The sequence below is a fragment of the Erpetoichthys calabaricus genome, chromosome 14, assembly GCF_900747795.2.
Source record: "Erpetoichthys calabaricus chromosome 14, fErpCal1.3, whole genome shotgun sequence".
NCBI lineage: Eukaryota > Metazoa > Chordata > Cladistia > Polypteriformes > Polypteridae > Erpetoichthys > Erpetoichthys calabaricus.
The window spans coordinates 6,002,501-6,015,304 of NC_041407.2; the positions used below are offsets into that span (position 1 = coordinate 6,002,501).

Here is a 12,804-nt window from a genome sequence, read left to right on the forward strand (position 1 = left end):
TTTGGACTAATTTGAAAGCATTAGTTTTGCACCATAGACACCATAAGAGTTACAAAATGGTTGGGTTTTAAAAGGTAATTTTTATGCAGTGACACATAAAAGTCTGTGATTTAAAAAACAGAAAAGGTTACTAACAAGACCAGCTGTAAATCTGTTTGTTTAAAGGGAAAATTTGGATATTTTTTACATTGACAAAACGGAGTGCTCTAAACATTATTATGTATTACAGGGAAAAGCTAAAAAAAATTATGATTAAATACTCAACAAATAACATTCTCAAATCTACTTAAACTATATAGATCAACCAATATAATTTAATACTTTGAGATGCAACTTTTTTTTTTTTTTTTAAATAACTCTAATGATGAATTTATTGCTGATCTCATCTACACACACACACACACACACACACACACACACACACACACACACACACACACACAAAATGTACAGTGCATCCGGAAAGTATTCCCAGCACATCACTTTTTCCACATTTTGTTATGTTACAGCCTTATTCCAAAATGGATTAAATTCATTTTTTTTCCTCAGAATTCTACACACAACACCCCATAATGACAACGTGAAAAACGTTTACTTGAGGTTTTTGCAAATTTATTAAAAATAAAAAAACTTAGAAATTACATGTACATAAGTATTCACAGCCTTTGCCATGAAGCTCACAATTGAGCTCCGGTGCATCCTGTTTCCCCTGATCATCCTTGAGATATTTCTGCAGCTTAACTGGAGTCCACCTGTGGTAAATTCAGTTGACTGGACATGATTTAGAAAGGCACACACCTGTCTATAGAAGGTCCCACAGTTGACAGTTCATGTCGGAGCACAAACCAAGCATGAAGTCAAAGGAATTGTCTGTAGACCTCCGAGACAGGATTGTCTCGAGGCACAAATCTGGGGAAGGTTACAGAAAAATTTCTGCTGCTTTGAAGGTCCCAATGAGCACAGTGGCCTCCATCATCCGTAAGTGGAAGAAGTTCGAAACCACCAGGACTCTTCCTAGAGCTGGCCAGCCATCTAAACTGAGCGATTGGGGGAGAAGGGCCTTAGTCAGGGAGGTGACCAAGAACCCAATGGTCACTCTGTCAGAGCTCCAGAGGTCCTCTGTGGAGAGAGGAGAACCTTTTAGAAGGACAACCATCTCTGCAGCAATCCACCAATCAGGCCTGTACGGTAGAGTGGCCAGACGGAAGCCACTCCTTAGTAAAAGGCACATGGCAGCCCGCCTGGAGTTTGCCAAAAGGCACCTGAAGGACTCTCAGACCATGAGAAAGAAAATTCTCTGATCTGATGAGACAAAGATTGAACTCTTTGGTGTGAATGCCAGGCATCACATTTGGAGGAAACCTGGCACCATCCCTACAGTGAAGCATGGTGGTGGCAGCATCATGCTGTGGGGACTGGGAGACTAGTCAGGATAAAGGGAAAGATGACTGCAGCAATGTACAGAGACATCCTGGATGAAAACCTGCTCCAGAGCGCTGCGCTCTTGACCTCAGACTGGGGCGACGGTTCATCTTTCAGCAGGACAACGACCCTAAGCACACAGCCAAGATATCAAAGGAGTGGCTTCAGGACAACTCTGTGAATGTCCTTGAGTGGCCCAGCCAGAGCCCAGACTTGAATCCAATTTCTCAGTTTTTTTATTTTTAATAAATTTGCAAAAACCTCAAGTAAACTTTTTTCATGTTGTCATTATGGGGTGTTGTGTGTAGAATTCTGAGGAAAAAAATGAATTTTATCTATTTTGGAATAAGGCTGTAACATAACAAAATGTGGAAAAAGTAATGTGCTGTGAATACTTTCCAGATGCACTGTATATAATAAAAAAACTAAAAACTTTAACAAAATAGACTATGAGGCATACAGACATGTCTAACGATGGTACTTCTGACTAAAATAAATTGCACAAGCTTCCAATACCACAAATCCAGAGATCTTAATAACAGGGTAACAGATTTACAGCTTCTATTTTCACTCCATGCATAATTAGTGTAATTATTTTATCAACAAAGAATTCTTCATGTCTTCAAAAATAAAAAAAAAAACCTGCCTGAACCAATGAAGACACCGCAAAATATAAAGTAGCGCTCGGCAAAAAAGAAACGCTTTGTCTCCCATTAACTGTACACTTAACTCTAAATAGGGGTGGATTATGTGGCCTAAAACCTGTAATTGTTGATATTCAATATGTTATACATTGGTTCTTTACACTAACTGGAATATTAAAAAACGCATACATAAAGAGTGATTTAAAAAGTTCTGAGCCTTAATTTGAAAGAAGCATTCCCTGGTGTTTATTTTATTAAATGGCCAAAATACAGACCCTGTGTACTAATATACGGTATTTTAAATTACAAGTTACGAGAGAACAGAATGCCTTTGGAGATGGTCAACATATCCCTGGAAAAATTCCCCCTCATACAAAGACAAGGAGACAGAATTTCATTGAGAAAGTAAATCTGTCAAAAACAAACCAAGGCCTTGGTGATCAAAGACATAAATGACAGAAAAAAAAAAAAATGATACAACCATGGAGTTAACTGTAATGGACAATCAAACAATATAACTGAAACTTTTAAGGATTAGTAGAATCCCCTCATCATGAACAATTAAACATGACCAAAATTTGTGCATACTGGATGGCCACAATGTGGACTCCTGAAAAGAAATACAACTGAAGCATTCAGGGCTGTGGAGTAGGTAGATAAATCCTTCAATTCTGACTCCAACTCAGAATCCTTAGTTTCCGGTACCTCCAACTCCTCTGTATTTAATATGCTAATGTATTTTCCATGTTGATTAAAGGAAGGCAACATACACGTCATTTAACCACAGAACTACTGGCTAGGAAGCCGACTCCCTACCATACTGGCCAGTTTAAGGACAAGACAAGAACCCCTGAACACACATCAGGCCACAGCACACACCTCCACCTACATCATTACACTTGTTTACACTCACATGAACTTGTTAAAACACATTATATCTGAAATAAAATTGTAACAGCCGACCTGTTACCCAGCCGGCAGCTATAGTACCAAGACCTGTGGCCTGGATTAAATTACTGAGGCGAATCTACATATACCAAGCCGTACCTCTTAACAAATAATATGTTACCCACAATCGACGGTTAAACACAAGCACACAAAAGCAGATATGTAAAATAGGTGTATATATATATATATATATATATATATATATATACATATACATACATACATATATACATATATACATATATACATATATACATACATACATATATATATATATATATATATATATATATATAACCCTCCACCAAAGCAGCAATGTGAAAACACCATATATACAATAACAAACCCTCCCTTGACCTTGTAACGTATACAGTAACAAACAAAACACAGATAATAATGAATGAATACTGAAATGACAATGAACGTGAACTTGAGTCCGGGTATATTACTGTCCTGAATACGGATGACTGATCAAGAAATAAATGGATGCATTTGAATCTCCCGAATAAATGGAACAATCTCACCATGTTTCCTCGGCGTATGGTGGATAATGAAGTCCAACCCCGAAGTTTCTGGTGATGATTGAGCAGTCGTGAATCCGGCGGAACGAGAAACAAACAGGGTACCAGGCGCGATGTGACAAATAGCAGGAAATGATGGTCGGTTGTCAAGTGAAATCTCTGTCTTTCTCCTTCCTCCTCTGCTTTCCCTTCTGATCGTTTAAATAGTAATGAACCGGATGTCACTGAATGTGAACAGGTGCTTTCCATCCTGGGGCTGCGGTCTCTCTCTCTCTCATCCGTCCCCTCTGCACTTATAGGGACAACATTCACTGACATACACATAACGAACAGTAAATGGGACGATGGAAACAAACATGGACTCCGCACATACATTGAATACACTATTACTATATAGCCTCACTACAAAATGAAAACAATTTTTGTAATGTACCATAATCCAGATGACAATATGTGAATGTCCGGTTGTATAAATCGCTCAGCTGAATGTCACACTAGTAGTAACACAACTATGCACTGGGCTTATTCTTACATCAGAGAAGTACTTCACTAGGATATTGTTTGTGAAATGGGACATTTGAACTTGATATATTTTTTTTTTATTACAATTTAAATTTATTAGGAGTCGGTACGTTTTTGCCAACTCCAGGTACCCAAAATTGTCTCTGACTCCTTGACTCTGACTCCACAGCCCTGGAAGCATTTCATAAATGGAGATGAAATTTGAAGAAGTCCATGTGATCCAAAACCCAAGCATCAATCAAAACAATAGAAGCATGGTGATTCTTGCCAAAGAAATTCTAGGCCCTAGCCAGTGCCAGCAATACTATTTATAACGAGTGTGTAGTACACATTGGTTATATGCAAGTGACGCACACAACTATTCAAAATTACGTTTATTTGCTTTGATCTTTGCCGCGGTCAATCTTGGAAAAGTGGCAAAGACAGTTGCCAACAATCTCTATCCACTTCACAACAATGCCCCTGCTTACACTACACAGGTTGAAAAAAGGCTGCAATATGAGACTGTACATTACAATAAATAACGCTATTCTCGTGACCTGGCCCCTGGTGACCACCACCAGTCTGAAGAGCTAACCACGTAGGATAAATTATACCAATGATGGAAATTCCTCATTAGCTACCAAAAAATTTCAGTTGCACATTAAGACTACACATAGCATTTGTAAAACAGTTTATGAATGTTGTGAAAACTGCATTGGTGTTCTTGCAAGTACAGCTTTTGGCAGTTCAGTCTGGTACATTCAGGTTCATGTTAGCAAAATACAGCTGCAGTTCTCTCGGAGGAGCCGCGTTTATTGCTCATCATCGGTCTTGGAAGATTTTAAAGGCCACTGTCCAACACTCTGAAATGCACCATTTAAGACCAGGGATCATTTACAAATATAGAATATTCCTTACATCTGTGGTGATACATATGCCAGTGTAGTCACAGATGAACAGACACTAAGAGGAAGCAACCTATAAACAGCAGACGGAGACAAGAGCTGTGTTTACACTACACTGGATCTGGGCCATAGGATTCTAAAATATACTGTAAAATAATATGTATACTATAACCTGACTGCTTCAAGGTTAATTGCATGACTAACTGGACAATTGTTAAGTTGGAAATTGGAAAGTGTGATGCTGAATGTTGTTGGTGCATACACCCCGCAAATTGGGTGTGTAATGGGTGAGAAAGAACATTCCTGGAGTGAGTTGTATGAAGTGGCAGAGAGTGCATCCATGAGAGAAAGAATAGTGATTGGAGAGGAGTTCAATGGACAAGTTGATGAAGGGAACAGAATGGATGAGGAGGTGATGGGTATGTATGGTGTCAAGGAGCGAAATGCAGAAGGTCAGATGATGGTGGATTTTGAGAAAAGGATGTACATGGCTGTGGCAAATATGTATTTTAGGAAAAGGGAAGAACACAGGGTGACATACAAAAAGTGGAGGAAGATGCACACAGGTGGCTCATATCCTATGCAGGAGAGTGAGTTTGGAGGCGACTGGAGACTTTCATGCAAAGTTGTGGCAGGGGAAAGCATAGCTAGGCAGAATAGGGTGGTGGTCTGTAGGATGACAATGGAGATCAAGATGTGGAAGAGAGTGAGGGCAGAGCCAAGGATCAAATTTTAGAAGTTGAAAAAGGAAGACTGCAAGATGGAAGAGGTAAGACGGGCACTAGGTGGCAGTGACGAGTTACCAGATAGCTGAGCAACTACAGCAGAAGTAGAAAGGGAGACAGCTAGAAGGGTGCTTGGCGTGACAATCTGGACAGAGGAAGGAGGAAAAGGAAACCTGGTGGTGGAATGTGGAAGTACAGGAGAGTATACAGAGGAAGACATTGGTGAGGGAGATGTGGGATAACAGAGATGAAGTAGAGGAGTACAAGGAGAAAAGGTGCAAGGTAAAGAGAGGTTGCAAAGGCTAAATATAAAGCGTATAATGAATTGTATGAGAGGTTGGACACTAAGGAGGAAGAAAAGGAACTGTACCGATTGACTATACAGAGGGACAGAGGTGGGAAAGATGAGCAGCAGGTTAGGGTGATAAAGGATAAAGATGGAAATGCACCAACAAGCAAGTGTGTTGAATAGAAGGAAAGAGTACTTTGAAAGGCAGATGAATGAAGACAATGTGAGAGAGGCTGGATGATGTGGAGATAATGAACCGGAAAGTACAACAGATTAGCAAGGAGGATGCAATGACAGCTATGAAGAGGATGAAGAATGTGAAGGCTGTTGGTCCAGATGATATATAGTACATGTGGAAACATGGAATTGATTAAGAGATATGGCAGTGGTGTTTTTAAACCAGATTGTTTAATGTAATCTTGGAAAATGAGAGAAGTGTACTGGTACTGATTTGTAAGAGTAACATTGATGTGCAGAGCTCTAGTAAATACAGAGGGATAAAACTGATCAGCCACAGCATGGAGTTATGGGAAAGAGTAGTGGAAGCTCAGTTAAGAAGGGAGGTGATGATAAGTGAGCAGCAGTATGGTTTCATGCTGGGAAGAACACTACAGATACGCCGTTTGCTCTGAGGATGTTGATGAAGAATGATATACAGAAGGCCAGAAGGAGTTGCGTTGGGTCTTTGTGGACCTGGACAAAGCATATGACAAGGTGCCTAGAGAGGAGCTGTGGTATTGTATGAGGAAGTCAGGGGTGGCAGAAGTATGCAAGAATGGTACAAGATAAGTATGAGAGAAGTGTGACTGTGGTGAGGTCTGCGGTAGGAGTGATGGATGCATTCAAGACGGAGGTGAGATTACACCAGGGTTCAGCTCCGAGCCCTTTCTTATTTGCAGTGGTGATGGACAGGTTGACAAACTAGATTAGACGGCAGCCCTTGTGGACTATGATGTTTGCAGAAGACATTGTGATCTGTAATGAGAATAGGGAGTAAGTTGAGGAGACGCTGGAGAGGGGGAGATATGCTGTAGAGAGAAGAGAAATGAAGGTCAGTAAGACCAAGACAGAATACATGTGTGTGAATGAGAGGGAGGTCAGTGGAATGGTGGGGATGCAGGGAGTAGAGTTGGCGAAGGTGGACAAGTTTAAATACTTGTGATCAACAGTTCAGAGTAATTTAGAGTGTGGAAGAGAGGTGAATAGAGAGTGCAGACAGGGTGGAGAAGAGTGTCAGGAATGATTTGTGACAGACAGGCAGTGAAAGGGAAGGTCTAAAAGACGGTAGAGACAGCAGCTATGTTATATGGTTTGAAAAGGTGGCACTAACAAAAAGACAGGAGACACAGCTAGAGGTGGCATAGTTAAAGATGTTAGGATTTGCATTGGGTGTGACGAGGATGGACAGGATTAGAAAGGGGTACATTAGATGGTCAGCTCAGGTTGGACCATTCCGAGACGATGCCAGAGAGGCAACATTGTGTTGGTTTGGACCTGTGCAGAGGAGTGATGCTGGGTATATTGGGAGAAGGATATTAAGGATAGAGCTGCCAGGCAAGAGAAAAAAAGGAAGGCCTAAGATGAGGTTTATGGATGTGATGTGAGAGAGGACATGCAGGTGATGGGCGGGAGAGAGCAAAAGGCAGAGGACAGGAAGATATGGAAGCAGATTATCCACTGTGGCGACCCCTAACAGGAGCAGCCAGAAGAAGAAGAAGATCTGGTGTAAAGACATATTTTCCCTGATTTTAATTTTGGGTGTTCAATAAACATGGGCATTTTTAACAATATTATATTTGAATGTTTACTGATGGCACTAAGAGCCATTTCTCAAAGGGAGAATGTCCAGTTGATGTTTAGCTCAGGACTGGCACAAAGGCTCACAGTCAGAAGTTTTCACTTTCCTCCCTATTCAAGGTGAACAACACTGTGCTTTATATTTATACAAAATATAATTATCCATATATTTATTGAACCCACTTACCTCAATCTCTAATATTTCATTTCTTCATGAATCACCTGTGTATTGTCACATCTCAGGAAATAAATTAATTGTATTATACTTGTACGACAGAATGCCCAAGAGATGGTGGGCAACCAGCTGGCCTAGTCTCCAGGACTGTGACTTTGTGTTATTACCAACTGCAGACCCCCACCAAAGGTTTATTTTCTCCACGGATGCTGCACTCCTGAAAAGTTTGTTTTCCTCTCCTGAACTGCAATGGCTAGATATTGTTAGCTTCCAGCTCTCTAGGCTTATGCTCAGTGAATAACACTCTAAAAAACAAACTGAAATGAAACGAACTGAACACGTTTTTACATCATTTCGTTTTTGGTGACATATGAGTTTGTTATGTTTGGCCCGATTCTTGAACCTTGATGCTCTCCAATTCTTCTGTACAATTTTAAACACTATACACAGTGCTAAATTATACTGTAGCACTGAAGACATGCAAAAAATTAGTACAGACATGAACAACAAAGGTCCAAAGTGCGTCTGCCACCTTTAGATTTTTTCTTTAAATTTCAAAGATACTGTATATACCTTTTTGCCTTTTAATTATTGAACTTCGTTTTATATGGCTTGGGTTAAAATCATAAGGTACTTTATCCCACAGTACACTTTAATACGATACGGATAATTAGCCAAATCTTTGTGAAGATGCATTTATTCGCCGCCAGTACAACAAGGCCACTATCTAATGGTGTAATTACCCAACTAATAATATGCCTCCTGCAGCTGAATGTAGCTTTCCCAGACACACATGCTCAAGTGTTTAAAGGGTTCAATTGGTCTTTTCAAAGCATAAAACTGACAAGATAAAACAGGTCATTAGTTACTAAAAAACATACTGTATTGGGTAGTCTACCATTCTTTTCCGAAGTTAATAACTTTTAAAGCAAATAATTAAAAACAAAATATTTAACTTCAGAGACACCCATGCGCATTCCTAATGGACACACTCAGATAACAACGTCTAAGACCAGGTGAAAAGACAGAGGCTTTATAAAGCACTTTTCCCCCAATAAAGGCAACAAGCGAAAGTTAAAACACATATTTCCACATGTGTACAGATTAACATAACAAAGAATTAGTATATAGAAATGGCCCTTAAAGAGTGTTTATTCCGTTTTGCTAATCATTTACCTTTCAAATCCCAAATCCTCTTATTATTAGCTGTATGTGCAGTTTCAAAATAAATAAATTCAATCATTACACTGGCGTCTATGTTTAACTGAAAGTCCTAACAGAGTGCTGCAATACGATCTTAGCATTGTATTAGCCATTCAAAGGCTTACCTTCTTTGCCGTTTTCTTATTAAAATTGTAAACAAGAAATTGTTAACCGCATTTCTTTCACACTCAATATAAAAGGCCCCAATACTGCTAAGTGAAAATCTAAATTAAGAGTAGACTTTGCAGTATTTTGTCTTGTATACTGTTTGACTTAATGATCACATACTCACCTACTGTAACAGGGTGCGAGCCTAGCAAGGCTTCTTTGTATTTGCACAGGCTTTCGTCCTCCTTATCTAGATCTTGAATCTCCTTCAAAGATTTTTGTGCAGGGGGCTTATAGTTTACAGAGGACTCATCTTCTGCATTTTCTGCCGCAATTGCTGCCAGCTGTTCAGGGGTGGGTTCATGTTCTGCCATTTTCTTCTACCCACAATCCTGAGACAAAAAAATAAGGAAAAATAATTAACTATGTCCTCACAGGTGCTGGCAACAAGTAAAAGGAAAAGGATTTATTGCAACTTGCTAACCATTCACTTTGTTAATTACAAGAGGTCATCAAAATATCTGAGCATGAAAGGGATATTCTATAGTGCTCATTTTGATAATGGCCACAGTTTAGTCTCTGCTTACTAAAACATGAACTATATGTTTCAAGCATACGTGGCTTTACTGAATATTTCTTGTTTCAGACCCGATTCAGAATGCAAGCGAAAAACCACTAAGATCAATTATTGTGCTGTAACTGAATTTAAAATGCCAGATAATAACAGGTCTTCAGATATTCGTTCCTGCCTAGTCAATGTGCACCAGGACCAGGTATGATTTTTTTTCTTTAGTAGTAGGGGTGGGTTCTGTGTGCATGAGACCTGACAACCAGTGAATGCTTATTCAGATGAGCAATACTATACCAGATAATAGATGAATACTAAACCTTTTAATCCTTCATACAGTACCAGCAGCACACTACTGGCTGCCAAAAAACGCTGAAAAGACAACATGAAGTCACTAAATTTGAAATGCCTGGTGGCTTTCAGTCAAGTAAACCAACATGGTCCGGTGATGAGGTCAACAACTGCATTCAGCAAAAATCTAACATGCCATATGACTAGAAATCACAAAGTGACATTGAGCCATATCCAGCCCTCTCCTCAAGGGACCCCAAGTATTTGTGGTCACCACACAGTACAACAATTTATTTGCTCGATTACCTCACTGGCACACCTGGCTCAGTTAATCAAATTCTGTTTAATCTGAGTCGATTGTGCTTTTGGGGGTATGTTATAAATACTCTGCATGGCAAGGAAGGTTAGATGGGAGGTCTAGGAGTAAAACCTGTGCAAGTTTAGGCATTTCACATATTAAGTTTTTGGAAAATTCAGTAAAGTTATGTTACTTTATATCACATCAATCTTTAAAGTGCATTGATTCTAATATTATATAGTGTTTTCACAAGAAAATAAACACTTACTACTCAGGTAACTATATTTAAACATTTTCTTGGATAATCCAAGACTTTTGTGTAGGCACAGTATAAAAGCACAGATTCTAAATGGGATGCTTTTTTCCCCCCAATAGTCTGTACAGTGGGAGCAGAAAGTATTCAAACCACCTTTTTCCTACACTTACTACTATTTGCCGTGTTGCCACTGAAAGTTTACATACACACAAACATGTGTCCTTAAACCTGCATTAAAAGTGAAAAGAAAGGAACTAGCTCTAGTCAATGAATTACAGTTAATCATTAAACCCAAACATTGAAAATCAGGCAAAGATAAATTTCACAGAGTTTTTATGTCATGTACTGTGTGTGCAAAGATTTGTTTAAAAGTGAAAACATGACACAAACTCTTTATATTACAAGTATTTTGTGCATTTTTGTTTAGCACTAGGCACATATTGACATATTTAGGAATTGAGCACGTGCACAGTCTGTTTACTGTCAGGGCACCCACGCACTTCACTGCATATGAAGTATTCCTGCTGTTAGTTCTTCTCAGCCCACACACTTGCTACTCAGTGTTTCCAAAAAGGTGACAGGGATATGACGCAGGAAAACTCTTCTGGTGTAAGCTCATTCAGCCATGCCCTCTAAACTGAAAAGAGATCTGAAGCAGCAGCTCTATGCAAAAAAGCAAGAAAAGGAGACCCTATTTGAACCAGGGTCCAGCAAAAGGACTGCACAAAGTATAAATTGGCCCTCAAATGGCAGCTGAAAGCAAGTACTGCCTGGCTCAAGATTATGGCTTAAATGGTTTTTTGGTACAGTATTGTACAGTTTTCAAACAAGCTCATTCTAAATTCCCCAAACACAGCCGTTAATCACATTTCTTTTTCACTGAAGACCCTGAATCAATTCTTCTTTTGAATGTAAATGTGTACTTTAAACAGGGAACAGTCACTTTCCTTTGTTTATTTAATAGTGAAAAAGTCGTTCATGTAGGAGATTTGGGGGGGGGGGGGGGACCCTGCAGCATTAAACAAAATGGTCCCATCACTTCAATTTCCAAGTAGAGTTGATCGGTGACGTCACTGGTCTAGTAATGAGTGAGGGGAAGAACTCAAATCTCAAGAATCAATGCAGTGGGGTGGACTAAGCCAGTGGTTCTCAATCTGTGGGGCGGGCCCCCCTATGAAGATGTGAAAAAAAAAAAAAAAAGAATCGAAAATATGAAAAATAAATCTATTGAAACTGAAACAAATTAACTTAAACTACATTCTGATACTAGAAAAATAAATATAGAGTTAGATAAATGTCAATAAAAGTTAAGTAGGTATAATAAAATATGCATCTAAGATATATCATTAATTGAAAAATAAATTGGTATTAGTGGGCTCCTTTCAAAAAAACCTTAGGAGGGGGTGCGATTAAAACTGATGAAAACTCAGGTCGCAAATACTTAAAGGTTGAGAAACACTGGACTAAGCCATGCACAGCCAGCTCACCCCCCCAAAACCACTGTGTTGACTCTTGGGTTTTTCCATTTTTCCCTCATTGCAATACTAAACCAGTGATATCACTGGTCCACTCTAGATTGGCAATTTATACCAAGACAGCTGCAATGTGAAACATTGCAATTTTTTAAAGCCTCTACATAACAGTACTTTTTACTATTATGACAGAAAATGTTGCCTGCTATCCTTGAAATACTGTCAATTTAAAAAAAGAACGTATCACAAACGTAGTTTATCAGTAACACAGTTCAGCCAGGCAATTACATTTCTCAATGAAAACTTAATTATACAATTGCAATTACCTAAATTAAACTCATAACATAAATTAGATAAACAATTGGTAATGAATAAATGTAAAAATAAAAAAAGCTATTTTTTAATTTTCAACACATTCCACAAACATTTTTCGAAAAACATTGATGGAGTACCATAAAATAGAAAGTCTGTCAAAACCAAAGGTAAATGACAACAACTTTTATTTCTATAGCACATTTTCATACAAATAATGCAGCTCAAAGTGCTTTACATGATGAAGAAAGAGGAAAAAAAAGACAAAGTAAGAATTAAAATAAGAGAACACTAATTAACATAGAATAAAAGTAAGGTCCGATGGCCAGGGAGGACAGAAAAAACAAAACAAAAAAAAAAAACTCC

At 38.8% G+C, this 12,804-nt stretch overlaps 1 protein-coding gene across 1 annotated transcript in view; it reads right to left on the bottom strand.

Moving 5' to 3' along the window:
• arhgdia (Rho GDP dissociation inhibitor (GDI) alpha) overlaps positions 1-12,804 on the bottom strand; it is a 41,313-nt gene that overhangs the window by 12,568 nt on the left and 15,941 nt on the right. Inside the window, exon 2 of the mRNA XM_028818415.2 lies at positions 9,426-9,633. Within this exon, the coding sequence (XP_028674248.1) occupies positions 9,426-9,615 (190 nt within the window). The 5' untranslated portion in view covers positions 9,616-9,633. The remainder of the gene's footprint in view (positions 1-9,425; positions 9,634-12,804) is intronic.